The 27,532-nt window shown below is 52.9% G+C and overlaps 1 protein-coding gene across 2 annotated transcripts in view; it reads left to right on the top strand.

Moving 5' to 3' along the window:
- Positions 1-26,881, top strand: part of CHST11 (carbohydrate sulfotransferase 11) — a 206,406-nt gene extending 179,525 nt beyond the window's left edge. For both annotated transcript variants that reach the window (XM_004589587.2, XM_004589588.2), the window contains exon 3: positions 25,287-26,881. In XM_004589587.2, the coding sequence (XP_004589644.1) occupies positions 25,287-26,141 (855 nt within the window). In that variant the 3' untranslated portion in view covers positions 26,142-26,881. The remainder of the gene's footprint in view (positions 1-25,286) is intronic.
- The last annotated feature ends 651 nt before the right edge of the window (positions 26,882-27,532 follow it).

Here is a 27,532-nt window from a genome sequence, read left to right as displayed (position 1 = left end):
CAGTGGCAAGGGCACATGAGAGCCCAGCCCATCAGCTCCCACTGCTCACTGGACATCAGGGCTGGAGCAGTGGCACTTAGGCCAACTTAGGTTCAGATGTCCACCAACTGCAGAGGGAGTGTGGCCAGGAGACTCCTAGTCCTGCAGCCTGAGTCCTTGCATGGGAGGTGGGCCTGCTACAGGTCACGCCTGTTGTCCAGGGGCAGGCTGGGAGCATCAGTGTCTGTGGATGTGGCTGGGAGCAGCTTGTGCCTCTCTGAGCCTCGTCCTGCTGTCGTCACCATCGCCAGGGACATGTGTCATGCAGGCTGGGCTCTTTCAGCAAGGGCTCTTCCCAGAAAATCATTCTCTAGGGTCTTGTTCTTTCTTTTTTTTCCTTAGTTTTTTCAGGAACATTTATTCATTTATGTGAAAGGCTGAGAGACAGGGAAACAAGGTCTTGAATCCGCTGGCTCCCTCCCCTAGAAGGTGCAATAGAAGGGTAGGGCCAGGAGGAAGCAAGGAACTAAAAGCTTTGTCTCTCTCGCACGTGAGATGCAAGGCCATCTTGCACTGCTTTCCCAGCGGCATGAGTAGGGAGCTGGATCCAAAGTGGAACAGCCAGGGCTCATAAGGGATGCTGGTGTTGCAGGAGGTATCTTAATCTACCGTACCACCATGCTGGCCCCTCTTTAGAGCCTTTTGGCACTGTTCCTTAGCAGTGACTGTGGCCTCTCAGAGGGGTCTCCTCTTGCTCCCGCATGTTGAGTCAGCTTCCTCCAGTGCATGCTCCTGGGTAAGAGGCCCTGGGTGTCCCTGCAAATGTCTGTTGACAAGGTGCATCATTGTCCCCCAGGTAACTCCATGGCCTGTAGGGCAGGAGCTCACAGAGTAAAGTGACATAGGTCACTGGTTGGGCAGTTAGGGAGGCGTGCAGTGGTTCTGGGGCCAAGGCCAAGTACGGTCAAGGAGGACACTTGGGGTGCAGAGAATCAAAGTCCCAGCACCTGCTTCCTGCCCTCCATTAACCCGAGAACAGGCAGGCAGGCAGCAATGACAAAGAGTCGAAAATCAAAGACAAGCTGGCAGGTAAGCAGAGAGCCACAGAATTGGTCTGCTGCCTGCTCCGACCCTCCCAAGAGGCATCCCCATGTGCCTGTCTCCCCCAAGCCACCTCTGCTATAAACTTACCCCTTGCCTCCACAGGTTTCCTGCCTCTCCCTTCTGCTCCCCCTCATTGGCAGCTAGCAAGTTCACGTTCAGTGGGGGCTCTGCTCTGTGCCAGGCACTGGCAGGTGATTTGGGGGACAGGAAAGCAAATGAAGCAGGTAGAGTTATCTGATGGAGGGACAGGTGTCATCTGGACAGTAACAGTCACCAGGACAAGGCATGTCTGCCAGTCCTGGACAGAATCAGGGGCCTTGATGGAGCTTGTTCCAGTGACACAGTTGGCTGGAGGCATCTCAGTTTATCCTGGCCACTTCCCTTTGACCTGCTGTAGTACCCAAGACCTGGGACCTTGCAGAGTCCAGATCTAACTCTTGTCTCATTTGGAGCTGCTCATGCAAACCACATGATATAGGATTCCATTCCCACGGCATGTCCGCCACAGGCAGGTGCATGAAAAGGGACAGTAAATGAATGCCTGCTTAGAGCCAGGGGAGGGCAGATGAATAACAGCCAGGGCTGTGGCAGGTGCCGGGTTCTTTTGAAAGTGTTAGAAACTGAGCACCATTGAGTAGAATGCTGGAAATGGGGAGTGGGTATAGTGGGTGGGCGGCATCTCAAGAAATCTGTTAGTAAGAGATCTGCAGGTGAAGTCAAGCCCTCGTAGTTCTTTCAGTTGGTTCTATGCTGCAGTCTGCGAGTGACCACTACCACTTTCTTTTTCTCTTGAACTTGATCTCTCTTCCCAAGTTCACCCTCCTCACTTGGCAGTCCAGGGGAACTGTGCACCCGAGGGATCTTCAGAACATCCATGGAAAATGTGCATTATGAAAAACCTGCACATGGATTTCAAACTCCTCTTGCACCAGACTCATTGAGTTCCACTCTTTTGTGAACCATGTGAAGTTGCCTTACAGTGGTTCTATGTGCTTCTGCTGATGGAAGGTGAAGAAGGGTCTCTCCCAGCCTTCTGCCACGGGGCTCAGGGCCAGTGGCCCTCGCAGCAGTTCAGGAGCTCCCCTTGGCAAACTTCCCTGAAATCTCTTTCTCCTTGTGAAACCCAACCCTTTTTTGCCTGATGTGGGAGAAGGTGAACAGGATGGAGCCACCAGCAAAGAGTTGGGTAACTCTGGCATCAGCACCTCCCATCATGGCATCTATAGCCAGGAGCTTGGGTAGACATGGCCTTGTTAACATCCTGTTGCAATCATTAAGTATTTGGGTGAGGGAGGGAGGCATGCAGTTTCACATCCTCCCCAGTGACATATGTCCCATCGTGGACAGGAAAGCTCTGTCCATGCCAACAGGAGCTTGTCCACGGAGCATGCCTCCTGAGATGCCCCACGTGTACTTTCAAAATGTCCTTTATAACCATAGTGTCCCCTGTCCCCAGATGTAGGGACCCTTCCTCCTTGGCCTCCTATGGACCTGCTGTCCTGGGCAGCCTCCTCTGAATAGGCATATGGGAAGAAAGGGACCCCAGCATGGCACTGCTACACTGACGCTTTCATGTCATCTCTGTCACATTTGTCCCTGAAGCCCCTGTTGGGAATGTCACAGGAGACGATAGGAATAGCATTAGGAAAGCTCTCTCCCCTCCCCTTTCCTTCCCTTCTCCCTCCAGAACACAACCAGACTTTGCCCCTGCTGCTACTATTTTTTTTAAAGCCCCTTAATGTTGATTTCCTAGTTAATCTTGGGAGGGACCCAAGCACAATGTCATCCAAGTCATAATTGAATCCAAATTGAGGGATGGCAGGAGTGGGACACCAAAGGTCTGTTCTCAGATTCTTGGCCCCCGGGCAGTGACATTATTTAAGCTGTACTTGCGTGGGTGGATCTGAAAGGACTTTGGAGGACCAACTGAAGAAGGAAGAGGGGAAGCTGACCTCTGTGATGATGAAGGGTGCTTGGGAAACTTTAATAAGAGAAATAAAGCAGGGCACTGGGCCTGGGTGCATGTTGCATCATTCAGCTCTTGGCGCCCCCTCTGGCCTGGAGAGTCTAGGAGCTGGTGCAGTCTGGTTTGAACCAGCGAAAGATGAGAGGCTGCTACGGACAGAAAAAGCTCTGGCCGCGTCCACCCAATACTTTGTGTGACCACAGAGCATTGGTGAGCTGGGAAGGGGCACCAGATGTAGGTAGGAGGGGCATTTGTCTTAGAAAAAGCTGGGTGTCGCCGCTGGTGTGTTGCTTGGGTGAGGGCAAAGGAAGGGGTCAGAAATGAGTGGTCTGGGTGGGAGGGCCACACACAGGGTTCACAGTTCTAGACATCTGCTATGTATGAGGCTCTGGGTGAGCATTTTATACAAACTACATTATGATGTTCTTTGCAGGGTAGAGGAGGATACTGTGATTATTACTGCTGTGGGTTTTTTTTTAATTAGTCTTTATTAGTTTACTTATTTGAAAGACAGTACGTGCGCACTCCCATGTATCCGTTGGTTCACCCCCCCCCCCAATGCCCACAGTGGCAGAGCCTGGGCCAGTCTGAAGCTGGTAACTCAGTCCAGGTCTCCCATTGGAGTTGGCGGGGTTGAGGGTGGTACAGGGATTCCATTACTTTAGCCATGGCCAGTACCCCCCATGAGCAAAAGCTGGAGTCAGGAGCCGGAAATCGATCCCATGTACTCTAGTGTGGAATCAAGCGGAGTCTCAGCCGTGAGGCTAAACACTGGCCCAGCACTGTGATGACCCTCACAGAGAGCTCCCCACAGCAGCCTCCCCGCACCCCCCTTACAGACCAGAATGTCAGGACCCAGATAGGTCAAGTGCCTTGCCCCAGGTCACACAGCTTGGAGGTGGTGGAGCTAGGTCAAACTCCAGGTCTGACTGGTTCCAGAAGCCAAGCAGCCACACTGAGTGTGCATGGACTCATCTGCTCAGATGAGCTGTGAACCTGCTAAGTTGCCAGCCAGGGCCTCCTGCCCACCCCAGCACAGGCCCTCTGAGGCCGCGTGCAAATACTTATAGATGATGTCACCATTCTGCAGCCTGCCCTCCCTGCTCACCGGCATAAGCACCCCTTTCTCTCCGGGGCTGGATGAATGGAGGCCATGTCTCCCAATTTATGGGGTGGTGCCGAGCTGGCTGGGCCTTCTTATTGGCCCTGACCTTGGCCACTTAAAGACTTCCCTTCTATGGCTGGGGGCAGGGACCTGTGCTTTTAGGGGACAGTCTCCTATTGTTCTGTGCAAGTAAGCCCCATCCCCCTTCCCCTCTCCCCCTGTGCAGGACCCCCAAGATAAATAGCAAAATGACTTGCTGGGAAAACATGAGGAGAAGGTCCCCCTCCCCCCCACCGTGTGCTCCTCAGGGACTGTGGTGGGGACAGAAATCCTGCTTGTAGCTAGTCCCCGGAGCTCTGCCTTGCCATACACAGGCCAGGCTATGCTTGCTCCCCACAGACTCCCGCCCTGAGCCCGCCTTGGAATTCCAGTAGAGGTCTGAGGATGGAGCTGGATCTGTTCTACCAGGAGGTTCAAATTAGCATGACTTCCTCATGCTCTTTGTTAAGGGTAGACTGTGGGTGTTGTAGAAAAGGGAATTTCAGAAGTTCATGGGGCCTGGAGTTGAAAGATCAATTTTGGGTGCAAAGACATTTTGAAATCCAGGCATATTTTTAAAATCCACAGAAAGTGGATCATGGCTTTCACAACTTCGATGAATTTACTGCATTTCGTGAAAAGGCAGGCCAGTAGAAAGAAATCTTCCATCACTAGTTCACTCACCAAATGGCTGCAATGACCAGGAGGTCCGTGTGCTTGGGCCATCTGCTGCTGCCCGCCCAGGGGCATGAGCAGGGAACTGGAGTGGAAGCCAAGCACCTGGGACTGAAACCAGTGCTCCAGTGTGGGATGTCAGAGTTGATGGCTTAATCCACTGTGCCACCTTGCCAGCCCCTCAAACTAATCATAATTCCCTCCCTCCCTCCCTCCCTCTCTTTCTCTCTCTCTCTTCCTCTTTCACTTACTTGATAAGCAGACACAGAGATCTCCCGTCTTCCAGTTTACTCCCCAAACCCACCACAGCCGGGGCTGGGACTAACCTAAGCCAGGAGCCCTGAAATCACCCAAGTTGCCCACATGGGTGACAAGAACCCAACCACTTGACCCATCACCTACTGCCTTCCACAGTGTGTATTAGCTGCTTCTTCCCAGGGTGTGTATTAGCAGGAAGCCAGATTTGGTGGCGGAGCTGAAATTCGAACCCAGGCCCTTCGTTATGGCATGTTGGCACCCCAAGTGGTATCTGAGTCACTGCACGGAAAGGCCTGCCCCCAGCCCACATTTGAGTTCCATTTGCAGGAACTCTGCAGTGACCTCATGTGAGTCTGTGTGTGAGAAGGGCGCCCACAGGAGGCAATCAGCCAGGTTGACATGGACACGAGCTTCTTCACCTGCCTTGCCTGCTCGCAATATTTCAGGCCCATTACAAATCCAGATAGGTGTACGTGGCCACGTGCTTTTTATTTTCTTTTTTATTTCTTTTAATTATTTATTTTTATTGCAAAGTCAGATATACAGAGAGGAGGGGAGACAGACAGGAAGATCTTCTGTCTGTTGATTCACTCCCCAAGTGGCTGCAACAGCCGGAGCTGAGCCAATCCGAAGCCGGGAGCCTCTTCCGAGCCACAGCAGGGAGCTGGATGGGATGTGGAGCTTCCAGGATTAGAACTGGTGCCCATATGGAACCCTGGTACGAGCATGACAAGGACTTTAGCTGCTAGGCTACCATCTCAGGCCCGTGATTTTAAACTCTGCTCTCTAGAAGTTGAGGTATCTGGACCCCCTTGACCAGGGAAAAGGGTGTGTGGCAGGTGCTGATCCCAACCCTCAACCTCCGCCTGCAGGAGCCCCACGCGGAAGATGCTGGAGCAGACTCCTTGCTCTTTGGTGAACGCAAGGACTGGGGTTCATGTTGAGGAACACGGCAGGTGCTGCCAGACACATCTGCTGCCTGGCCCCTGGCCTTGCCTGCAGAGGCTCCTCCTCAAAGTGACCATGTGGCAGGGAAAAGCACCACAGAGTGCGTACAGACAAGAGCCCTTCCCAAAGTTCATGGAAATGGAATGAAAAATACATCCCAGAGTAAGTGCCCCAAAATACATACCATGAAAAAACTATGCAGGGATTTCAGAACTATTTTCACACCAAGCTAAACTGAGGCCTTTAATTCCACTTTCCATGAGCCTTCTGAGGTGCCCTTGTATAGTGTGTGGCCAGTGTAGGGCGCATCTCAGAGATTCAAAGATGGCTTGAATTCCAACCTGAGTCTCCCTCCCAGCTCTGTGATTCTGAGTCAATCACTTTAAACCCTGTGCTTTGGTTTACTCATCTGTGAAGTGGGCATGGTAAGTGAGGCCTCCGTCATGGGCCAGAATTCAAGACCTTCAAGTTCAAATGCTAGATGTTGCACAAGCTTGAGTGGCTGCCCTTGAGACCAAGCTGCAGAGCCCATTCCTGCCCTGGGCGGGAACCGTGGACTTGTCAGAAGTCTATGGGCAGCCCCAGGCCATCCTGGAGCCTTCAGTTCCCCATCTGTCAATGGGAGGCAGTGACAGTCACTGCTGTCAGTCACAGCGCAGGACAAAGACACACTGCAACCCTATCACATGGTTCTTGATGCTGTCTCCCTTGATTGTTCCAAGGGGCCCATCAGATAGGCTCCAATGTCATTCCTTATTCCATAGACGTGGCTACGCAGGCACCCACCGATTGTGTGCCCAGGGTCAGCCAGCCAGCAAGGTCAGTGGGCAGGGACTGACTCCAGGCCTGGGATCACCTGCCACAGAGGGAAGCTGTGTCCCAGCTCCCCTGGTGCCTCTGCATGCACCAGCCGCACCCCTCCCCCTACCAGGAAGCCTTGCTTCTCCCTGCCCATCCTGGAGGGGGGATGCAGCTCAGGATGAATGGGCTCTAGGCTGGCAGGCTGCTGCTGGAATAAATGAGCGCCTGTGTGTCATGCGGGCGTCCTCTCCTTGAATGAGCATCACTGGAGGAATTATCAATGAGCTTACCCCATGTCCAGCAAGAGCAGATCAGCCTGCAAGCCTTGTCTCCCTGCGAAGGAGCAGCCAGGAACGGCTTTGGCTCAGCTCAGGCTCAGGTGTGGGGTCCCAGCTGCGCCCAGCAGGGTGGGCAGCCAGAGTCCCAGGCTTGAATGGGCTTGGTGGGGCTCATGGTGCAGGGGACATGTGTGAGCACTCCTCCTCCAGTAAGTCTGTGCCTTTTCAAGAACCAGTAGCACAAACCGACAGTGAGCTGCTGGTGCAGCTAGGCCTGTACTCCCCAACCATGCTTCCTCTGCATCACACTCCCTCACCATGCATCATAATGAAGAATTGATATTTTAAAAGATTTGTTTATTTGGAAGGCAGAACAAGAGAGAAAGGCAGAATGAGAGATCGATCTTCCAACCACTGGTTCACTCCCCAAATGGTCGCAATGACCAAGGTTGGGCCAGGCCTACAGCCAGGAGCCTGGAACTCCATCCAGGTCTCCCACATGGGTGCAGGGCCCTTGGCTGCTTTCCCAGGCCATTAGCAGGGAGCTGGATCAGAAGTGGAACAGACTAGACTAAGACTGGCACTCCGAAGGGCTGCCGACATCAAAGGCAGCATCTTCACGTGCTGTTCACAACACCAGCTTCGTGGATTCATTTTTCGGGAATGATTTTCCTCATGTCACTGCAGTCCCTCCAGGGGTGGGGGCAGACCCTCCCACTCACCAGACCTCCTGTAACTGCAAGTACTCATGACTGCTTTAGATCCGGACTCGGATGCCATCTCCTGCTGCCACCCCAGTAAATAGCCGGTGTGCTCGAAGATTGCACAAGGCAAGCTGTAGGTTGCTTCCAACAGCAATACACATTTGTCTCGCCATCTGTCTTAAATGTCTGTCTATCCCTTAGGGAACCTGGGAATTCCTCTTTGGTTCTTTAGCAAACACACCGTCAGGGCATCACGTGGTGTAGCAGTCAAGGTGCTGAATAAGACACTCCAGTCCCGTGGCAGAGTGCCTCGGTTCAAGTCCTGGCTCTGGCTCCTGACTCCAGCTTCCTGCTGCAGCAGACACTGTCAGACAGCAGGTGATGGCTCAAGGAGGTGGGTCCCTGCCCCCCATGTGGGAGACCTAGATTGAGATCTGGCTCCTGGCTCTAGCCCCAGTCCTGCAGGCATTGGATTCTAACCATCTTCCTCTCTCTCTGCCTCTCAAAGAACAAATGACATGGAACTAGTTCCCCTCTGCTACTGTAGAACATGCAAGATCCAACATTACCCTCCCAACAGGCATTGAAATGGGAAGGCATGACCCCTCCAGTTAACACGCTGCCCATGTCTGAGCCCTGCATTCAATGACAAGGTTAGGAGAGTACCACATATAGGAGGCACGTTCAGCTTGAGCTTCCCAGTAGGCAGCATGCAAAAGGAAGTGGTTGTGGCTGTGAATGGGAGATGCCTCCTGTTTCACAGCTCCAAACAGTGGAACCAAGGAGGGTTGGGTAGCCCCATGGGGCCAGGACTCCCAATAGCTGGGATGAGCTCTTCCCCCTTGCTGGGGGAACTCCGATAAGAATTATTGCCCATTCCTTGGAAGTAAGTTGGCCGTGGCCTTCTCCCTTGCATGTCAGCACAGCTGTCCCTTTCAAGGAGCCTGGGTTTGCTGGGGGCGAGGCACCCCCAGGGTCCTCGCCACCTCACACCATTCCCACTCATTGCAAATAGACTGGAGCTGTGAGGCCCGCAGCCAAGACTTAGCAACAGTCCATAGGTGGCTGGCTTTTGAGGGGGCCAGGAACCCCCAAATATTCCCACGTTTGCCTTCTGATTTGCTTTTCATTTAAAAAGAGACAGGGAAGAGGGGAGGAGGAATCAAAGAAGATCTGTGAGAAGAAATCTAATTTGAACAAAACAAAATGAACACACACAACAGGAAGCGGAGTGCTACTTTGAGCTCTTTCCAAACCACAGGGCAGAGGGCAGACGCCTTTCTCCCCAGCCGGGCTGCCCAGGCTGGGAACCATTGGCAACCCTAGGGTGGGGTGGAGTGGCTGTTGGAGGGAAGGGGACAGCAGACGCCCTGTGCACTTGCGCCCTTCACTGCATGTCACAAAGTTGGGGGTGAGGGTCGGGGTCCTCAGCTGCTCTGGCTTCCTTAGTCTGTCTGTTCAAGCCTTCCTTGAAGGGTGCCTGCTGGCCAGCCCAACCCCATGCTGTCCTGCTGAAACACAGGGAGCCGATGGACAGGGCAAACCCCAGGGCCGCAAGGGGAGCCAATGGGCAGGACACACGCCAGGGTGGCAAGGATTGAGCCAGGGCCTGGCTTCTCGCACCCCCATCCCAGGAGACTTCCAGAGCTGACGAGGTCCCTGGCTTCTGCTCTGGGCCCTTTGGTCTCTGCTCCATCCATCTCTCTTTCTCCTTCCTCTGGTCTTGTCCAGTGTCACCACTGGCTCACCCCGTCCTTCCGACCTTTCCTGCCACCTGCTCGGGAGAGAGCCTTCTGGAGCTTGTCCCTGTTTGCCTCAGATCCCCCTGCTGTAAAACCAGGAATCCTAACAGCACTCATGACTTCAGATGTCTGTGGAAGTGAAATGAGTTGATCAGTGTTGCTCAACTCACTTGAACTCCAGCAAGTTTAGCTCTGGGCCAGAGGGAGTCAGCTCCCGAGGGAGGGGTTGTACAGTGTACCATGTGAGGACGTCTGTGATCTAGGTTGTCAGAATGGCCTCAAAATGAACAGCATCTGGGTCAGGGATGATGGCACGGAGGGTTAAGTTGCCACTTGGGATGCTGGCATTCCGTATCAGAACAGTGATTCAAGTCCCAGCCTCTGTGTCTGATCCAGTTCTATGCTGACACGTACTCTGGGAGGTAGCAGGTGATGGCCCATGCACTTTTGTCCCTGCCACCCATGTGGGACACCCTGATGGGGTCCCTGGCTTGGACTTGGTCCAGACAGGGCAGCTCGGAGCATTTGGGAAGTGAATCAGCAATTGGAAAAACCTCATTATTCTGCCTTTCAGATAATTCATTTTTTAAACTCACATTTTATAAAACATCTAAGCATAGGAAAAAAATGTTGCTATAAATTCTGCATGCACATAAGGCTTCTGGAAGATGTTTTGTAATTTTCAAAGCACCACCACACATGTCTCATTTGATTCCTGCTTTATTTGGAGGTGTGAGAGACTCCAGAACAATCGAGGAAGCAAGTTTTTAGTGTTGTCTGACTGTGTGCAAGTGATGTTAACTGGCATGCTACGTTCACATCTAAAATCCTTGACCTTGGCACTGGTCTTGCCAGTTAAGGGATGGACACCAGTGCCAAGGTCAAGGCATTCTGAGTCAGACTGCTGATAACGGAGGGTGGCCCAGGTACCAGATGCGCCTGTTCTTGCAGGGTGGGTCTGGCCTTTCAACTAGTAGGGCTTCTAAATGTCTCTTTGAGAATCCTTACCAAAATACCTCATCAGAGTCTCATTTTGCTGTAGGTCCACTTCCAAGTTCAGAGGGGCCCTGACCTGTCAGGATGGTCCCCTGAGAAATCTCACCTGACAGGAGAGTTAGGCCTCAGCCAGGTAGCAGAGGTGGATGTGCTGACATCGGCTAACGTGGTCCTGAAAGCACAGCTGGTCTCTAGGACAGCCTGATGTCATAGAACCATGGGAGTGATCATCACCATCCCAGCTGTGGTTTCTCCTTGCTCTCAGTGAGTGGTGCCAACTCCCTTCCCCAGGCGGCTGCAGCTCCCATTGGATAAAAGGCTCCTTTAGAAGTAATTTGCCATTGTCATTAGTGGCTATTCGGAACCCTTCTTGGGAACTGATTTTGCAAATGTCTTGAGGCTTAGCCTGGAACTTCTCCTAAAACTGCAACTACACCAAAGAACCCTGAGAGATTGCAGAGCTGAGACCAGAGCAGCTCACAGATGCTCACGGCTCAACCAGACCCTCGCAGAAGCCTCTGCCGTGACCAAACCACCTGCAACTCCAAAAACATGTACCAAGGCCAATGGCACGGCTGTGAGATTAGTCTCCTAAGAGCCCCCTACCTTACTCCTACAACCCATAGGGGAGTGTCTGGGTTCAGATTCTACCTCTGCTCGCGGTTCCAGCTCCCTGTTTCTGTACACTTTGGGAGGCAGCAGGTGAAGGTTCAAGTGCTGGGGTCCCTGTCGCCCATGGCAATAGTACAACCAGACGGAGTTCTTGGCTTCTGGCTTTGAGTTAATCCAACTCCTGGCTATTCTGTGTATTTGGGGGTCTCTATCTCTCCCTTTCATACAAATTAAATACATTATTTTAAAAAGAAGTCAAGGTTGGCACCTGGGGTGGGAACAGACACGAGCCACCCACCCCGCCAAGGTTGCGATGGTTTCTGAGCTCCTACTCGGGCCCCTGCGGGACCCATGGGGAATGCGCCAGCTCCCACATGCTCCTGTCCCTCTGGTCAGCCCAAGAAAGCAGTGGCTCACCAGAAGTTGTGACCTCCACGCACTGATGGCACTGAGTCCACTTCCTTCCCAGGACTGCCCGCTGCCTCCTGGCTCCAGCCTGCTCGGACAAGTGGCCAAGGGGCAAGCAGGAGAAGCAACCCTGGGGGAAGGGGGGCTGTGGGGTGGGGGAGGGAAAGCAACTATTGCCATCAGTCCAGTACCTATTAAACCCAAGAAAGAAACTGGGTGGGGGGCAGCGGGGAGGAAGTTCACCACCCCACATCACAACGATCCCTGCCTAATGGGAGTTTGGAGATTGATTTTAAAAATTTTCCCCTTATTGTCTGCCTCTAATTATTACCACTAGCCACTATAAGTGTTTTAAGAATTCTAGAAAGCCAGAAAAAAGCCAGCAACAGACCACAAGGCTGAGATATACCGACACAGACAGACATAGCCTGGGTGGCCAACTGGCCCACCAGGGGTGTCTGCCCTTGGCATCCTGTCCCATGAGTCCTGGCCCCAGGCATAGGCCTAACCAGAACCTTTAACTCCTACTTCTGCCACACTGTGGTCTGGGATGGCCAGCAGGCAGAGGTCATACACAATACCAGCTAATGATCATGTTTGGTACTTAGCCACAGAAGGTCCCAGGGTCTCTTCTCAGAGTGCTTGGATTGAAACCTGAGCTCCCTCAGGGATTGGACTTCCATAGCACTGGGACACTTGTTGTGTCCTGGCGGTCAAAGTCTCCTCACAAACACTTTCAGTCCCCGTGCTTTCTTGGCACCCTCCTTCACAGCTTCCAAATCATTTAGGAAATCAGTGAATCCTTTCCCAACAGGTCCATAAGAAATCGGAGTCCTTCCTTCTTTGCAGAACCACTTGTGTATTTTCTGAACAACACTCTCCTGATAGGGACTCTGTGAGAAAGGCATGTGCCATGGGCTTTGAACTTGACACGGGTCATCTTGCTCAGTCTTCCTTGTGCACTCTGGTGGAATGGGCTTGAGAGATGGGGTGCGTGGCCAGTCCCTGGCCTCAGCTGGGATTCCTCCAGGGACTCTTTGCCCAGAAGACAGTGTGCGGTGAGAAGTAGCTGGTGCATAGCCAGACTTTTTACCCTGAAATATCTGTTTATTCAGACCCTACAGGGTCAAGATCACCAGCCAGGTCTTAGCTCCGCCATGGAAAGGGGACATGCTGGTCCAGACAAGGAAGTAATAGTGGCTGTGCCACATTGTTGGCCCCTCTAGTCCCATATTTCTGGGCCCCTTAGGACCAAGGGCCTTGGGCTGTCACCCTAGTTTGTTTTAGCCTTTACCCATGAAGTACACAACTGGGCATGTGCAGCCTTACCTGGTCGGGGCTTGTCTTCACACCCCAGGGTGAGAAGGAAATGCAGGGGAGGCCCCGCGCCCAGCTTCCTGGGAGCTTGGAAGCATGCGTACCAGGGCTAGTGGGAGTTAAAGTCAGAGACTGAGGTTTGGGGGCTCTCGGGCAAGGGGGTGGGGTGTTTGTTGGAATAACAAGACAGGGATCTGGTATCAAACTCCCGGTACTGACGGTATTGGCTGTGGTTGGCACCACACGGTCACCCCATGGCAGGTGGCAAAATCGCCAGCTTTGCTTTTGGACTGAGCATGATGGATGGGCCCCTTTCCTCCGGTGAGCACCCCAGGCTAACTTCTTTCTCTGAGAAGGAAGAGAGCAAGGAGAGAGGGAAGGAAGGATGGAACGAGGAGGGGCAGGCAGTTACCTCGGGGCTGGAGACGAGCAACTCACAGGCTCAGACTCCTTGAATTCCCCGCTTGGCCCAGCTCAAGCCTCACCTCATGGTGGCTACCTTGCCCCCAAGCATTTCCAGATGTTTCTGGTTAGATGGTCCTTCAAGATTCAGAGGAAAAAAAATCCTGTCTGGCTTTGCCTGAGACTAGCCAAGCGGAGCCCTTGGAGAGGCTGCTTAAAAGTAGCTAGACCCTTAGCCTCCGTTTACCCATATGTAAAATGGCACCAACACTGCAGGATTAACAGAGATGCTGGCTGTCCATCAGGGATGCCTGGCACAACTCAAGTGCCTGCAGGTGAATTTGTAATTTTCTGTTGTCTGGTCCCCTTGGGAGTCAGACTTTTTCATGAATGATTAGTTGATTTAGGATTTTCTAGATCATTCTGGTTCACTCTAGACCTTACAGTGACTCATCTGCCCTGTGCCCCCTTCCTCGGGGCAGGCCAGGAGACACAGAGCCAAGATATTCCTGCCTCTGGTCTTGCGGTAGCAGCTTTTATGTTTTGTTTTCTTGTCAAAACAAAACAAATACAATTCCCCACCAGGCCATATGCACTAAAGACATGGGCCTGGAGAATGTGCTGGGCAGAAGAAAGTGGAAGATGAACTTGGTCTGGGAGGAGCTGTCTCCCCAGGGAAGGCTGGGGTGGCCTGTCCCCAGCTGTCCAGTGGCCTCCTCAGAGGCTTGCTGGTACCAAAGGGAGTAGACTCCACGTTCCCGCCTCCCTAGCCCAACCTCCAGGCCCTGTCCCCTGCCCACCCTCTCCAACCTGTTTGCTGCCTTGCCTCTGAGAAGGCCACTTAGCAGCTATAAAAAGATCCCCAGCACCTCTCCTGGCTGGGCCAGTGTAATTATGTCTGCAGCACTTCCTTGCTGGAAGGCCGGTGGGGTCGAGCCACAGCCTCCCAGCCCAGGGGCTCATAACCCCTTCCCTTTCACTGGCTCACTTACCTTGGATATGCCAGTGCTGTTTGACCCATTTCACAGATGTGGTAGTAGAGGTTTGAGGAGCAAGCCTCAAGGCCTCACCACTGACTGATGCTAGATTAGCTGTTGGCAGCTTCCTCCCTTGGCCACTGAGTGTATGTGGATGCCTGGGTCAGCTCCTGCTGTGGGCTGGCTGATGTGCTAAGTTTTTTGTATAGCTTAACCCCTTAAGCATCACAGTAGCCTGTGGACTCGGGTCAACTCGTGCTTGGCAGATGGGAAACCTGTGGTTGGAAGGTGCAAATGACTGAGCCCAGGCCCAGTCAGATGTGCGTATCTGTGTCAGGTGTACCACCCAGGGTTGCAGATGTCCTGGGGGCAGGCAGCGCCTTCTTGCTCTGGGGCAAAGACTCAGTTTGTGCTCCATGTTTATGGGACCTGGGGAGACACTCATTTTCTCTAGACTGTCCATGCTAAAATTGCCTCCCCAAGCAGGGGTCACTGACAGGTCAAGATTTTTCCCAGTTACTGAATTTTTTTTGGACCTGAAGGACCTACCCCGTGCCTCCTCTAGTGACCATGCGCCTATGTTGGTTTCAGGATTCGCACGGGGCATGGGTCCTCTTCATTGGTGGGAGAGGACAGAGGCATCCCCCACCTCCCAGGGAGGATTTAGCACCACATCACAGTGCTACAGCAACTTCCCAGCTGGCCCAGCCCTCATCCTGTCCAGCCCTGCCCAGCAAACAAGGTTGTGGGCAGATGGGGCCTCTTTTGCAAAGACCTGGGTGTCGGGCCTAGTGCTGCTGCCTCCTGGCCACGAGTGGGCCAAGTCCTGTCTCTGAACCTCCTTTTGCCATCTGGAGACCAGAGGCTGGCATTTGTTGGTGGCCAGGGTCTCCTCCATCTGTGCAGCTCTGTGTCCCAGGACTTACGGATGCGTGATCATCCAAAAGCCCCCTACAGGCAAGAGCATCTATGCGTCTGAGGTCATGACCTTGACCGCATCAGAGGGAGCCCGGGGCACCAGGATGGCGTCTGCGGCTCTGTGTGTGGCTTGGTGCGGTTTCCTGTGTAGCTGTGTGGCTCAAGCAGCAGCCCAGGTACTTAAGCCTCTCAGTAAACAGCCAAGAACTTCGAACACACTGTCCTTTGCAGGGTTGGCAACGACCTTCTTACTCCACTTTGGTGATGGCCATGAGAGGGCCCTGCTGCTTGAAGGAGAAAGGGGGCAGGGCCGTGACACACGGCAGAGAATCTTAGCACTGGAAAGGCACTAAAGGTCCTAGCTCAAGGCTAATGGCCTTTGGCTGGCACCAAGTGCCTGGGATGCAGATACCCAGAACCGGTGCCAGGAGCCCTGGAGGTAGGAAATAAGGTGACAGCTCTGTCATCTGGATGGAGCAGCTCAGAGAGGTGGGTGGTGTGGCGTGAGGCATCATCTTGGAGTCCAGGTGCAGAACTGGCTCACTCTACTCTGGGTGGCAGAGCACTACCCCCTCGCCAGAAACTGGGCAACCTGCAGAAATGCAAGCCCCGGGAGGGCATCGCTCCCACACATACGCACGCCTCTTGAGAGTGGGGGGATGGAATACCGGTGAAACGCACTGTTCGACTCAGGCCTGAATCAGTCTTTTTGGATGTCTCTTCCTCCATTGCAGTTACTTAGAATTCTGTGCATACTGCCTAGACTGCTCATACATATTCACAGCTCACCTTTATACTGCCAGAAGATTGCTCTGTGGTCCTCGCCGTGCTTAGCACCTGCTCATCCAGGGCCCGGCCAATGGCTTTCCTCCATCGTCTTCCATGTCAGTGAGCTACTGGCCTGCTCATGCATAAATGATATCCAGTCAGTCCTCAAGAGGACAGAGACCACCAGCCTCATGACTGGTGGTGAGGTCACCACAGGGCTGACCACAGTTTCTTAGCTGGGGACATGGGAACTCACGAGTTACCAACTCCTGCTGTGATTCTGGATGAAGAGTAAGCTGGAATGGAAAGATGATAGATTTATTTTGGTTCGAAAATTTTATATGCATGCAGTTTTTTTTTTCCATAAGATACATTTACCAGGGCATTTCTAGAGACTTATGATAGGCATGGATTTTAAAAAAATGTTTTCTCACCAACTCTGTGCTCTCTTACCCACTGAAGATTGAGAACTGCTGGGAGGTGGCAAAGGGCAGAATGCCAAACACGCTGCATTGCTGGTCATGCCTATTGGCCCTCCGTGACCTTGACAATGACAGCACCGTAGTGCTGACCAGGTGCCCAACACCACGCCAAGTGCTTTACTGCCTATTTCCCATTTAATCCCACATTTTGCAGAAAGGAAAACTAAAGCCCCAAAGAAGGAGGCACAGTGTAGGCAGAATATTCTGACGAGTCTAGCAAGAGAAGTCAGGAAGGAAAACAGCACAGCCCATTGGCTCAAGGAAGGAAGAGGTCAGATGAGAACCTGGAGGTCAGACTGCCCATGTCTCAGGGGCAGCGCCTCTGAGGGGCAGGCCGGTCTCACAGCAGGCAGTTTGTGGGCCTCCTTGGCCGGCAGGAGCCGGCTGGGGTAGATGAGCGCTGCCCCTCACTCCTCCCCACCCCGGCAGTGGCTGCCGAGGGCCGAAGCATCAGCTGGCAGGTGCACAGTTGGCCTGTTCTGATTCCCAGCCTCCCCAGGAAGGGTGAGAGCCTGGTCCCTTCCTCGCCATTGTCCCCATTCCGGGCCACCATTCATGGGGAGCCTGCCCAGCTTGGCAACAGCCCCATTCCTACTCCTGCCCTGTGGCCGGGGCTTCCGGAAGGCCCCGCAGCTGGTCTGAGATGTGAATAATGCCCTTGCGCTGCACCTGGCCCATCTGAAAGGGGCCCTGCAGCACGTGCGGCCCTGCACCAGGCCTTTCCTGGGCCAGTGCTTGGCACCCCTCCCCTCAGCCGATCTGCTCTTCCTGCTCCTGCTTCCTGGCCTCACCATACGAGTTGACACTGCCAGTGTCTGCCCCTTGCCAAAGGCTCTCGCAGCCACCGGGAGCCCTTTTCTCCTGCCGGCCTCGAGGCCCTGGCTCTTCCGCTCTCCACCTCCAACTCACAGCAAATGTTGAGCCGCTTGTGTCACTACTACAGATTCTAGGCCAGACACCTGCAGGAGCAAGAAGCAGCCAGGGGCAGGGCACAGACAGCAGGCCTAGGCACCAGGAAGCCCCTGCGGCTTCATCAACCACCTTGTGATCTCTGTAGTCCCTCCCAACTATGTGTCATTCATTCACTCATTCATTCATTCAACAAAGCCTTGATGTGGTAGGCCCTGGGCTTGACTAAGCATGGGAGAAAAAGGTTGAATGATTCCAAGCAAGAAAGGGGGATGCTAAAGTTCCTAGTTTCTCTCCGGAACCATCACATACCATCAGACTTTCTCATAGTACACAGGGCCATGCTGCAGGCTCACCTCTCGGTTCACCCACTCGGGTTCACCTCTCTGGCAGCCTGGGGATTCCCTGAGCTAGCTGAACAGGGCCAACTGTGCTCCAGGCAACAGCAGCTCCTAACTTCCCTCAGTATCCACCTGTGTCAGGGTCAGGCGCCAGCTGGTGACCCACAGGCAAGCCCAGCCATGCCAGGTATGGCTGGATGCACGCTGCAGAAAAGAATGATCCTTTTCTAATTCTTGTTGACACTGAGAATATGGTACCATCATGCACCATGTGCTATTCTGGCTTCTGGTAAGAGGATGAAAGCTGGTGGGGCACAGTATCCACTTTCCCTCAGAACAGCACTGTAAGACTGAGGCCACGTCCCACCATCAGGGGGCCAGCCCTCTGGGGGCTCCAGAAGGCCCCCAGGAGATGTTCAGTGAAGTTCATGACTCAAACCGGGTCCTAAGATTACAAGCCTTGATATACAGGAAGTATTTTCACCAGCATCGTTAGAGAGTTGATTGATCTATCCACTGGTTCACTCAGCATACTGCCACAACATCTAGGACTGGACCTGGCAAACTACAGGAGCCTGGAACTCCATATGGGTCCCAAAATGAGTGGCAGGTGCCCAAGTCCTAGAGTCAGCTGCTGCTACTTCCCCAGGTTCATTACTAGGGAGGTAGATCAGAAGCGGAGCAGCTGGGACTCAAGCCAGTGCTTGTATAGGATTCTGGGTCATGGGTGGTGGCTTAACTTGCTGTGCTGCAACAGCAGCCCCTGAACTTGGCTTTCTGTCGGAGTCCAATGGCCTGAGCTAACCCTCAGCCAGTGTCAGTGCAGCCTGGCCGGGCCTCTGTCTCCTGTCCATCCCACCTCCTCTCACGGCGTTCAGAGTGCTACCCCGAGCCTCGGTTTCCACATTAGGTGACTCAGTCAAACCCACCTGGTATAGCATCAGGATGAATGGTGGCTGGTGAGTCGTCATATGCCAGCTGAGTCGTCACCAGTTTCGCCAAGCAGCTCTGTCTTGCGGTGAGGTGTGGAGTCTCCCACGCTCCATGTGACTGGCTGTTTCCATGAGACTGTAGTACAAAGTCCTGTCCCAGAAGAGAAGTTCACCAGGTCAGGGGAGCCACTCCCCATGCTCTCCTCCAACCCGCCCTCTTACACAATGCACACGGGAGAGTGGTACAATGGAGATGTGCTGGAGGGGGTGTCGTAGGTAGAGGTGCAAGTGGAGAAACCGAGGCTGGGCCCAGCTGACCAACAACCGTCAAAGGCAGAATGGGATAACACTCACTCCGTTTCCATGCGTCTCTGTCCACCCAGGACACATGAAGGGGGACAGCCCTGTCCTTGGCTAGAGATTATAAAATCCTACCTACGGAAGCCACTTTCACATGAGGCAAGATGAAACATAGTAAAATTGTAAAGACTCTCCCAGACTCTAAATTTGGTACTTAAACTAATTATAGTTGCTGTTTTCAAACGTCCAAATTAAAAATAGACATCAGAATGCAAATGCAGGACCCAGCCCAGCCATGGTCACAGTTTCCTAGAATCAGCCCTAACCTGACCTAATTGATACTTTCAGGAGATCAAAGACAGATGAAGGGCGTGGGAGGCAGGGCTGGGGGTGGCTAGAGTTTTCCAGTGGCAGATGGTGAACCTGGATTCTGTGTTCTGTAATTAGAGGAGTTGTGAATCCGTGGAAGATACTACATGATGATTCCTTCTATCCCGGATAGAGCCAGCTGTGCTGTGCACAGCGTGGGCCCTGGACCAGCAGAGTCAGTGTCACCTGGCATTTCACAGCACCGACCTGTGTTTTTCGATTATCTGGCTCATTTGGGGAGTGAACCAACAGAACAACAGATCACTTGTCTTTCCTTCTCCATCCACCAAATAAATGAATCCTTGGGAGGAAGAAAGCTCCGGGCTGGCCACATGGAGAGACAATGAGAGCATGGTCACCTGCAGACCAGGAGGAATAACCTTAGGGACCACCAGCCTAGCCGGCAGCTCGCTCTTGGACTCACAGCCTCACCAACAGTGAGCAAAATCAATTCTGTGGCTTGAACCGCCAACATCTGTTTGATGTTGACAGCCCGTGGGATCTCTGGGCACCTTTCTGTGAGTTCATCAGATTAGGTGATGTGACAGCGTCCTGCTTATGCTGTCAGCCTTGGATGGATTGGGAACACTCGTCCTGGATCAGCTGGAGAACGGGACCCTCTGAGGATGCTGCCATAAGCCCTGCCCTCCTTAACTCAGCTCTCTGAAACCCTTCAAACCTGGTGCTACAGAGCAAGGGGGCTCACCCACCTTTTGTCCTTACTGCCCAGAGGCTCACACAACTGAGTGACCTTCTGTATGCTCTCGTTTAGCGTCACTCTGCATACTTGCCTGTGGTGGGAGTCTCTCGCTCTCTTGAGAAAAGGATGGGACCAAGGAGACCTTGCCCCTGGCAGCCAGTGAGTGCCCACACATGCAAGTGGGGCTGTGACTTCCGGCCAACATCACCATCCAGCACTTTCATATTGCGATTCTCACCTGCATATTTGCACTTGTTCTGCTCTGACAGTTGTATGCCCCGGCTGATCCTTAAGCCTGTTTTAGTTGCATTATGTTTTTCATCATTTAAACCAACACCAACCGAATCACTTTAAAATTAAAAGTGATAGAAGCAAAGTAGTGGTAGGCGATTGGCAGAGCAGCTAAGCAACCACTCTGGATGTCCATTTCCGAGGACCAGCTCTGCTTGCGAGTCCAGCTTCCTGCTAATGCACACCCGGGGAGCTAGCAGGTGTCTGCTTCAATGCTCGGGTTCCTGCCACCCACATGGGAGACCCGGATGAAGCTCCTGGGTTCAGCCTAGACTACACACACCGTTGCAGGCAGCTAGGGGACAAACCACTGCAGTTGGGATTCTTTCTCTCACTCTGTCTCATTCTGTCTCGTTCCCATTCTCTTCTGCTCTCTCGCCCTCCCGCTCTCCTTCATTCTCTCGCACTGTCATTGTCTCGTTCTCCCCTTGTCTCTCATTCTCTCATTATTTCATTCCCTTTTGCTCTCGTTGTCTGTTTCCCTCTCATTCTCTTGTTCTCACACTCTTGTCTCCTCCTCCTCCCTCTCGTGTTTTGTTCTTGCTCATTCTCCCTCCTGTTCTCCTGCTCCGTCTGTCTCGTTCACTCCTCTGCTCCTCTTCTCCCCCGTTCTCATTCTTCCTCCCTCCCTCTTGGTCTTGTTCTGTCTTGTTTTCTCATCTCTCTCCTGCTGTTTCATTGTCTCGCTCTCACCTCCTCTTGTTCTGTCGTTTCTTTGTCTCATTTTCTTGTCCTCTCATTCTCTCTCCTCTCTCCCTTGCTCCCTCTCAGCCTTGTGCAGGTGAGCGCTTGCCCTGTGCCCCAGCATCCTCCTGAGGAGAATCCTTCCTCCTTGTAGCAGGTGCACCTCACACTTACCAAACTGCCGTGGGGAAGGAGGAATGGGAGACAGAGAAGCCTCAACTACCCACAGAGCCATTTTCCATCACTGTAGCTGCACATAAATGGCACCGTGACATCATCTCCATGTCTCCTGCCTTATAGTCCTGAATGCCATCCTATCTGGCAGGCCATCCCCCTCCCCTGGGGACTCAGATGGCCCCAAACTAGCTGACCAAATGGAGCTTGGGGGGAGGGGAAGAAAAAGGAAGTACCTTTGGTCCCTGCTCATCTGTCGTCACCTTCTAAGCTGTCCTTGTTGTTCCCCATGACAAAGCGATGGGTCCTCTTCCTTGCTAAGCCTTCCGTTTCCTACAAGGGTTTTGTTTTTTGTTCTTAGTGGCGTTGCCCAGTAGCCCAAGAGGCCAACAAATGTGCCTGTGAGGATGATGGTTGTATCTGCAAAATCGTCAGGGATTACAGGGGTCAGAGTTTCCCTCTTCACAGTCGACATGAGCCGGTTCAGTGACGAGGGTACACCAGCTATGGGAACAAAGATCTGGTGAGAGCCGGCTCTCGCCTCTGGTCCTCTCAGGAAAGACCGTACGCATGCGAACCACCTCCTGTGTGCCTCACCTCCTTTATACCCGGTGCTAGACTCAACCTCACTAACTGCCGAACCGCACCTCTGCACCCTGCAGGGGCTGTGCCATCCTCTTGGGCAGTGCGAGCAGAGGATGCTCAGAACATGAAGGCTTGCTCCCAAGGTCGTGTCCAGGTCAGCCGACCTCAAATCCCCTATTTCTTTACTCATGTCCCTGTGTACTTTTCTCCTTGTTGTCTGTAGTGTTGTCTCCTCGTGCCCACTTGCTCATGGTAACTAAACTACTCCGGGATTTGTTTCCTGTGGCTGTTACAACAAATGGTCCAGAACTGGGTGGCTTGAGAAACTGGAAATGTATTCTCTCTGTTGTGGGAGCTAGAATTCTGAAATGTGGCAGGACTACGTTCTCCCTGAAGACCCTAGGGATAGAGCCTTGCTTCTTTCTAGACACTTCTGGATCCTTCCTTGCCTCTTTCTAAATCTGATGGTGGTTGCCAGTGACCTTGACATTCTTGGGATTGTAGACACAGCACTCCAGCCTGGTCCTGCCCTGGCATTCTCTCTGTCCATTTTCTTTTTTATAAGGGCATGAGTCACTGAATTCAGAGCCCACCCTAATCCAGGATGACCTCATTGTCACTCCATCTGCAGAAGTGTTATTTCCAAATGAAAGGTCACGCTATGAAGCTAGGGTGGGTGGGAATTTGGGGGGGACTATTCACCCCGATACAGCCCCTATTAAAGACATTTGTGACATCTGTGAGCAGTAACAGATTTCTTTAGCTGGAGCCCTACTTATCAAGTTTCCCTTAAGACTTTCATTCATTCAATGGATATTTACTTTCATCTACTATGGCCTGGCAATTTCACCAACAATAGTGTGGTGTAAAAGTACAGGAGCCAGAGTCAGAGGATTTGACCTTGAACCATCATTTAGTGCATCTCAGCCACGCTGGGAGATTCTCTACAGGCCTCAGAACAGAGGAGCCACCTGTTAGGCACCCTCAAAGGAACTATGTTCTACCCAACACCATCCAGGACCAAGTCCCTAGTCCATCAGCCAAACCACACACCTCTTTCAACTCAGGTACGCCTCAAGAAGGAAGGCAGACAGACAGAATGTGTGGCTACCGTGTTTAGATCTTTGTAGAAGCTCCAATCCCTGCCATCCTCAGGCCAGCACAAAGCATGGGAATGGTTACCTCCACTGAGGAGACAAGGGCACCAAGCTGAAGGATGATTGGGCCTGCCAAGCGGTCAGAGACGCAGAGGTTGGGAGGCCAGGCCCCTCTGCAGGGGCCCAACTCTCATTCAGTCCTCGACTGGGAGGACAGACCACCTCAGGGTGGCGCTGGGCCTGTGAGTCACTGGCGCCCAGGAACTTTGCCAGTGATTCCCAGCTCAGGAAGGTTCCCTAAGCCAGCACAGTCTTACCCAGTGGAAACCTGACATACGCTGCTCTTGCTTCTCTGACTGCGGCCAACAGTCTCAGCGTCATGTCCTTACCACCCTTGCCAGCCCTCCTGTTTTCGTGCCCCGTTGCTGGGTAACAACCTCTGCCCATAACTGAGTGGCTGCACACAGTGACGGTGTGTTGTTGCCACCAACGTGCAGGTGGGCACTTGTGGCCATTTGGCTGGTGTCACCTGGGCCCCCTCACACAGTATGGTCACCCCTTGTTGGTGGCTGGGATGTACCTAGTTTGCTCAGCCTCCTGGAAGCCAGACAGAGCTGCATCATGGCATGTCTGTCTCTGGTCAGCCTTCCAAGAGAGCAGGGCACAGACCGCCTCCCCTTCAGACAAGAGCCAGCACTTGTTTGTCATCGTCTCCAGGACGTTCTGTTAGTCAGAACGTGCCAAAGCCAGGCCCTGGGAGGCAGAAACGGACTCTACTTCCTGGTGGGAAATGAATGTCAGTGTCCAGCTTCGAGGGCCGCACACTGCAGTGGTGTCCTGGCAACTCCTCTCGGATGTCTGCCAACTGTCTTTGAGGCCAAAGTAGCCAAGGCATCACCTTGCCGCTCTCAGGGTTGGACATGTTTCACAGTATTGGCATTCTGTCTTGGGTCACATCCTTCCTTGAATGTTCAGAGTTCTGGGCGTGGGCGGTGATGGAATTTAGTTCAGAGAATTGCTGCAAGACTAGACAACCTGTGTCTGGGTGGGCTGTTTTTATTTTTTCCTCTTAATTTGAAAGTGGGGCTAGCACAGAGGTATAGTAAGCTAACCCTCCGTCTGCAGGGTTGGCATCCCAGTGGGTGCCATTCCTATTCCTGGCTGCTCCACGTCTGATCCAGCTTATGACCTATCCTTAGGCGCCTGTAACCACATGGGTGGGGGGGTGGTCCAGTCCTTGGGCCCCGCACGCACATAGGAAAACCGCAAGAAGCCCCGACTTCAGATCAGCTTAGTTATGATCATCTGTGGAGCAAACCAGTGGATGGAAGATTTTGTCTTCTGAATAAAATTAGATTTAAAAGAAATGAAAGAAAAGGTGGAGAGACAGAGGTCTTCCATCTGCTGCTTCACTCTCCAAATGCCCAACCCCAGGCCAGGATCTGGGAACTCCTCGTGGGTGTGCCAGGTTGAGTGATGAGGATGCGAGCCCTTCATCTCCTGCCTCCTGGGGTGTGCACCGGCAAGCAGCTGGCATTAGGAATGCAGCTGGTGCTCAGGCATTCCGATATGGGACATGGCTACTGCAAGTAGTCATTACTGCTTCGCCAGTCGCCCACCCTGACCCCATGCATTGAAATCACTCATGATTCCCACAGAGTAGCTTGTTAGTTACTGTCAGCTACTGTCACGGTCACCAACACTGCTATCCTGGGGACCCTGAGAGGAGCCGACACAGGGCTGGAGTACAGGGTGCAGTGCAACCAGGACACCCACAGGACCCCAGTGAACTCATCAGTGCTCCTCACTCAGGGCCATCCCAGTTGCCCTGCATGCGGAACATTCGAGAATGAACTGGAAGCGTGAGACCAGCTAACTGCTTGGGTCACCTCCCAACCCTGGGCTGTACTGACCTGGAGATCAGTCAGGGGGCTCTCCTGGCTCCCCCTGCATTCTCTGAGCCCAACGGTCCCACAGCCTGGCCTGGGGATGGCAGTGGTCCCAAGCTCCTGAGAAGCACGCAGCCACAGGCCTTGGGAAGAAAAGCACGAGATAGATTGGGGAGTTCTGGGAGGAAGGATTCTCCATGCTGTGGTGTTCAGAGCAAGTGTCAAGTCTTAAATTTGGGTGGCATAAGAATGCATTGGGCTTTGAAGCACTGCCAAGTCTGTCCCAGCAGAGGCGCAGAAGGGAGAACCCCAGACAGGTCCCAGGCTGAGGGACGCTTGGGGACAATTCAGAGGAACTGTCCTGTGGCCTTCGTGGGGTCACCAACTCCCTCTGCTCGGTACCTCCTGAACCATGAGCAACTTGCATTCTAACTGCCTTTGTGCCCAGCAGGAAGTTCAAACGGACAGATCAGCAATGCCCTGAGGGGGTCCTGGACAAATCCTGACTTCTCATTCCTCTTGTGTCCCCTCTACAGCTGGAGCTCTCCAACGCCGCTGTCCTGCACCAGATGAGGCGGGACCAGGTGGCAGACACGTGCCGGGCCAACAGCGCTGCGAGCCGCAAGCGGCGGGTGCTGACCCCCAACGACCTGAAGCACCTAGTGGTGGATGAGGACCACGAACTCATCTACTGCTACGTGCCCAAGGTGGCGTGCACCAACTGGAAGCGGCTCATGATGGTCCTGAGCGGGCGGGGCAAGTACAGTGACCCCATGGAGATCCCTGCTAACGAGGCCCACGTGTCCGCCAACCTCAAGACCCTGAATCAGTACAGCATCCCCGAGATCAACCACCGCTTGAAAAGCTACATGAAGTTCCTGTTCGTGCGGGAGCCCTTCGAGAGGCTGGTGTCCGCTTACCGCAACAAGTTCACGCAGAAGTACAACACCTCCTTCCACAAGCGCTACGGCACCAAGATCATCAAACGGCAGCGCAAGAACGCCACGCAGGAGGCCTTGCGCAAAGGGGATGACGTCAAGTTCGAGGAATTTGTGGCCTATCTCATCGACCCACACACGCAGCGGGAGGAACCCTTCAACGAACACTGGCAGACCGTCTACTCCCTCTGCCACCCCTGCCACATCCACTACGACCTCGTGGGCAAGTACGAGACGCTGGAGGAGGACTCCAACTATGTCCTGCAGCTGGCGGGGGTGGGCGGCTACCTTAAGTTCCCCACCTACGCCAAGTCCACGAGAACTACTGATGAAATGACCACAGAGTTCTTCCAGAACATCAGCTCAGAGCACCAGACGCAGCTCTACGAGGTCTACAAACTTGATTTTTTAATGTTCAATTACTCAGTGCCAAGCTACCTGAAACTGGAGTGACCCCGGGCCCGGCGGGGAGCGAGGGAGGAAGAGGCGAGAGTCGTGGTTGTTGGGTCTTTTGGTTTGGTTTGTTTTTTAATTTAAGATTTTTATTTGTCAAAAGAAGTCTATGGATCCTGGGTTATTTTGTAAATTAAGATTTCTCTGGGGCGGGGCGGGAGGGGAGTGATGCTGCGAGCAGCATGGTGAGAATTATTTAAACTCCCGCGTGGGGAAGAACGGTGTTCCCCGCGGGAGAAAGAGGATGGCTTGTCCTTGTTTTAGAAGTGAACGCTGCAACACTGTCTCAACGGTTTCCTGGTGTTCTGGTGAATTCCATGAACTGTGTGTTCCATTCATTCTAATTAATATTATTTATAGTTATTTAAACAGTCTCCGTAGCTCTCTCTCTCTCTGGGTGTGGCAGCAGCACGCGCCTCATGCCTTTCCAGAAGAAATATTCCTCCCATGCTTGGCTCGCTCCTGCATGTCCAGGGATGTGAGCATGCTCCTTACTAACCTCTCTTTTTAGAGTGACAGGACAGCAGCCGATGTGCTGGGCCCGGGTGCCCACGTGCCCACGTGCCGGGAATTCTAGGGATAGCCAGGTTGCCACTGCACTTGTCAGGAGGCATCGATGCCAGGGATTCGTTCCTGAACTGTTTCAGTCGGCTCTAAAGCCCTTTGCACTAAAGAAATGTGATTAAAAAAAAAAAAAACCCTATGAGGAGAGGTGAGTGTAGCAACTTTTTTCCATCAGAGTGATACTTTTTTTTACAGCCACTTGTAACTGGCAGTGCCAGTCACAGTGAAGGATGAGTATTTATTGAGAATCTAGCATATTCCAGGCCATACACATGAAGCATTGAGCAAAAACCCAGTAGTCTCGGCCCTCCAGAAGCTTTATACAGACAGAGCTTTCAGCAACCACCCTGACATTCATGGACGTCACATCAGGTGAGGACCCTTCAAGAGCAACCCAGAAGGTTCCTGGCCTGAATCTGAAACCCAGACCCTTGGATCAGGCACTTTACATGGTCAGTGATTTCAGACTCATTGCCCAGTGATCCAAATTATTGCCCAGTACAAAAGATGACAAAAACCAATCCTGTCACATGCCTGCTCCAATTTATTGAGTGTCTTCCTTTCAGCCTCGCAACTGATTCTTCAGACACACTGCATGGAAGAGTGCTGAGCTTGATTAGTGATGTCTGCTTTGGGCGAGGCAAAGGAAAATGCTGATCAAGTGCCTGTCTTTAGTTCAGCACCCTGGATCCCCATTTGGAAGCGGTGTTGTCAGCTTGCCACGTGACAAAAAAAAAAAAAGCAATGTTTACAGTCGGGGACTTGCTGTGGTCTAGCACGCTACTCTTTGGGGACATCAGAAGTGAACTATCTGTATGCACTTGCAC

The sequence above is a fragment of the Ochotona princeps genome, chromosome 15 (assembly GCF_030435755.1).
Source record: "Ochotona princeps isolate mOchPri1 chromosome 15, mOchPri1.hap1, whole genome shotgun sequence".
Lineage (NCBI taxonomy): Eukaryota > Metazoa > Chordata > Mammalia > Lagomorpha > Ochotonidae > Ochotona > Ochotona princeps.
This window is presented reverse-complemented; position numbering and strand designations above follow the sequence as displayed.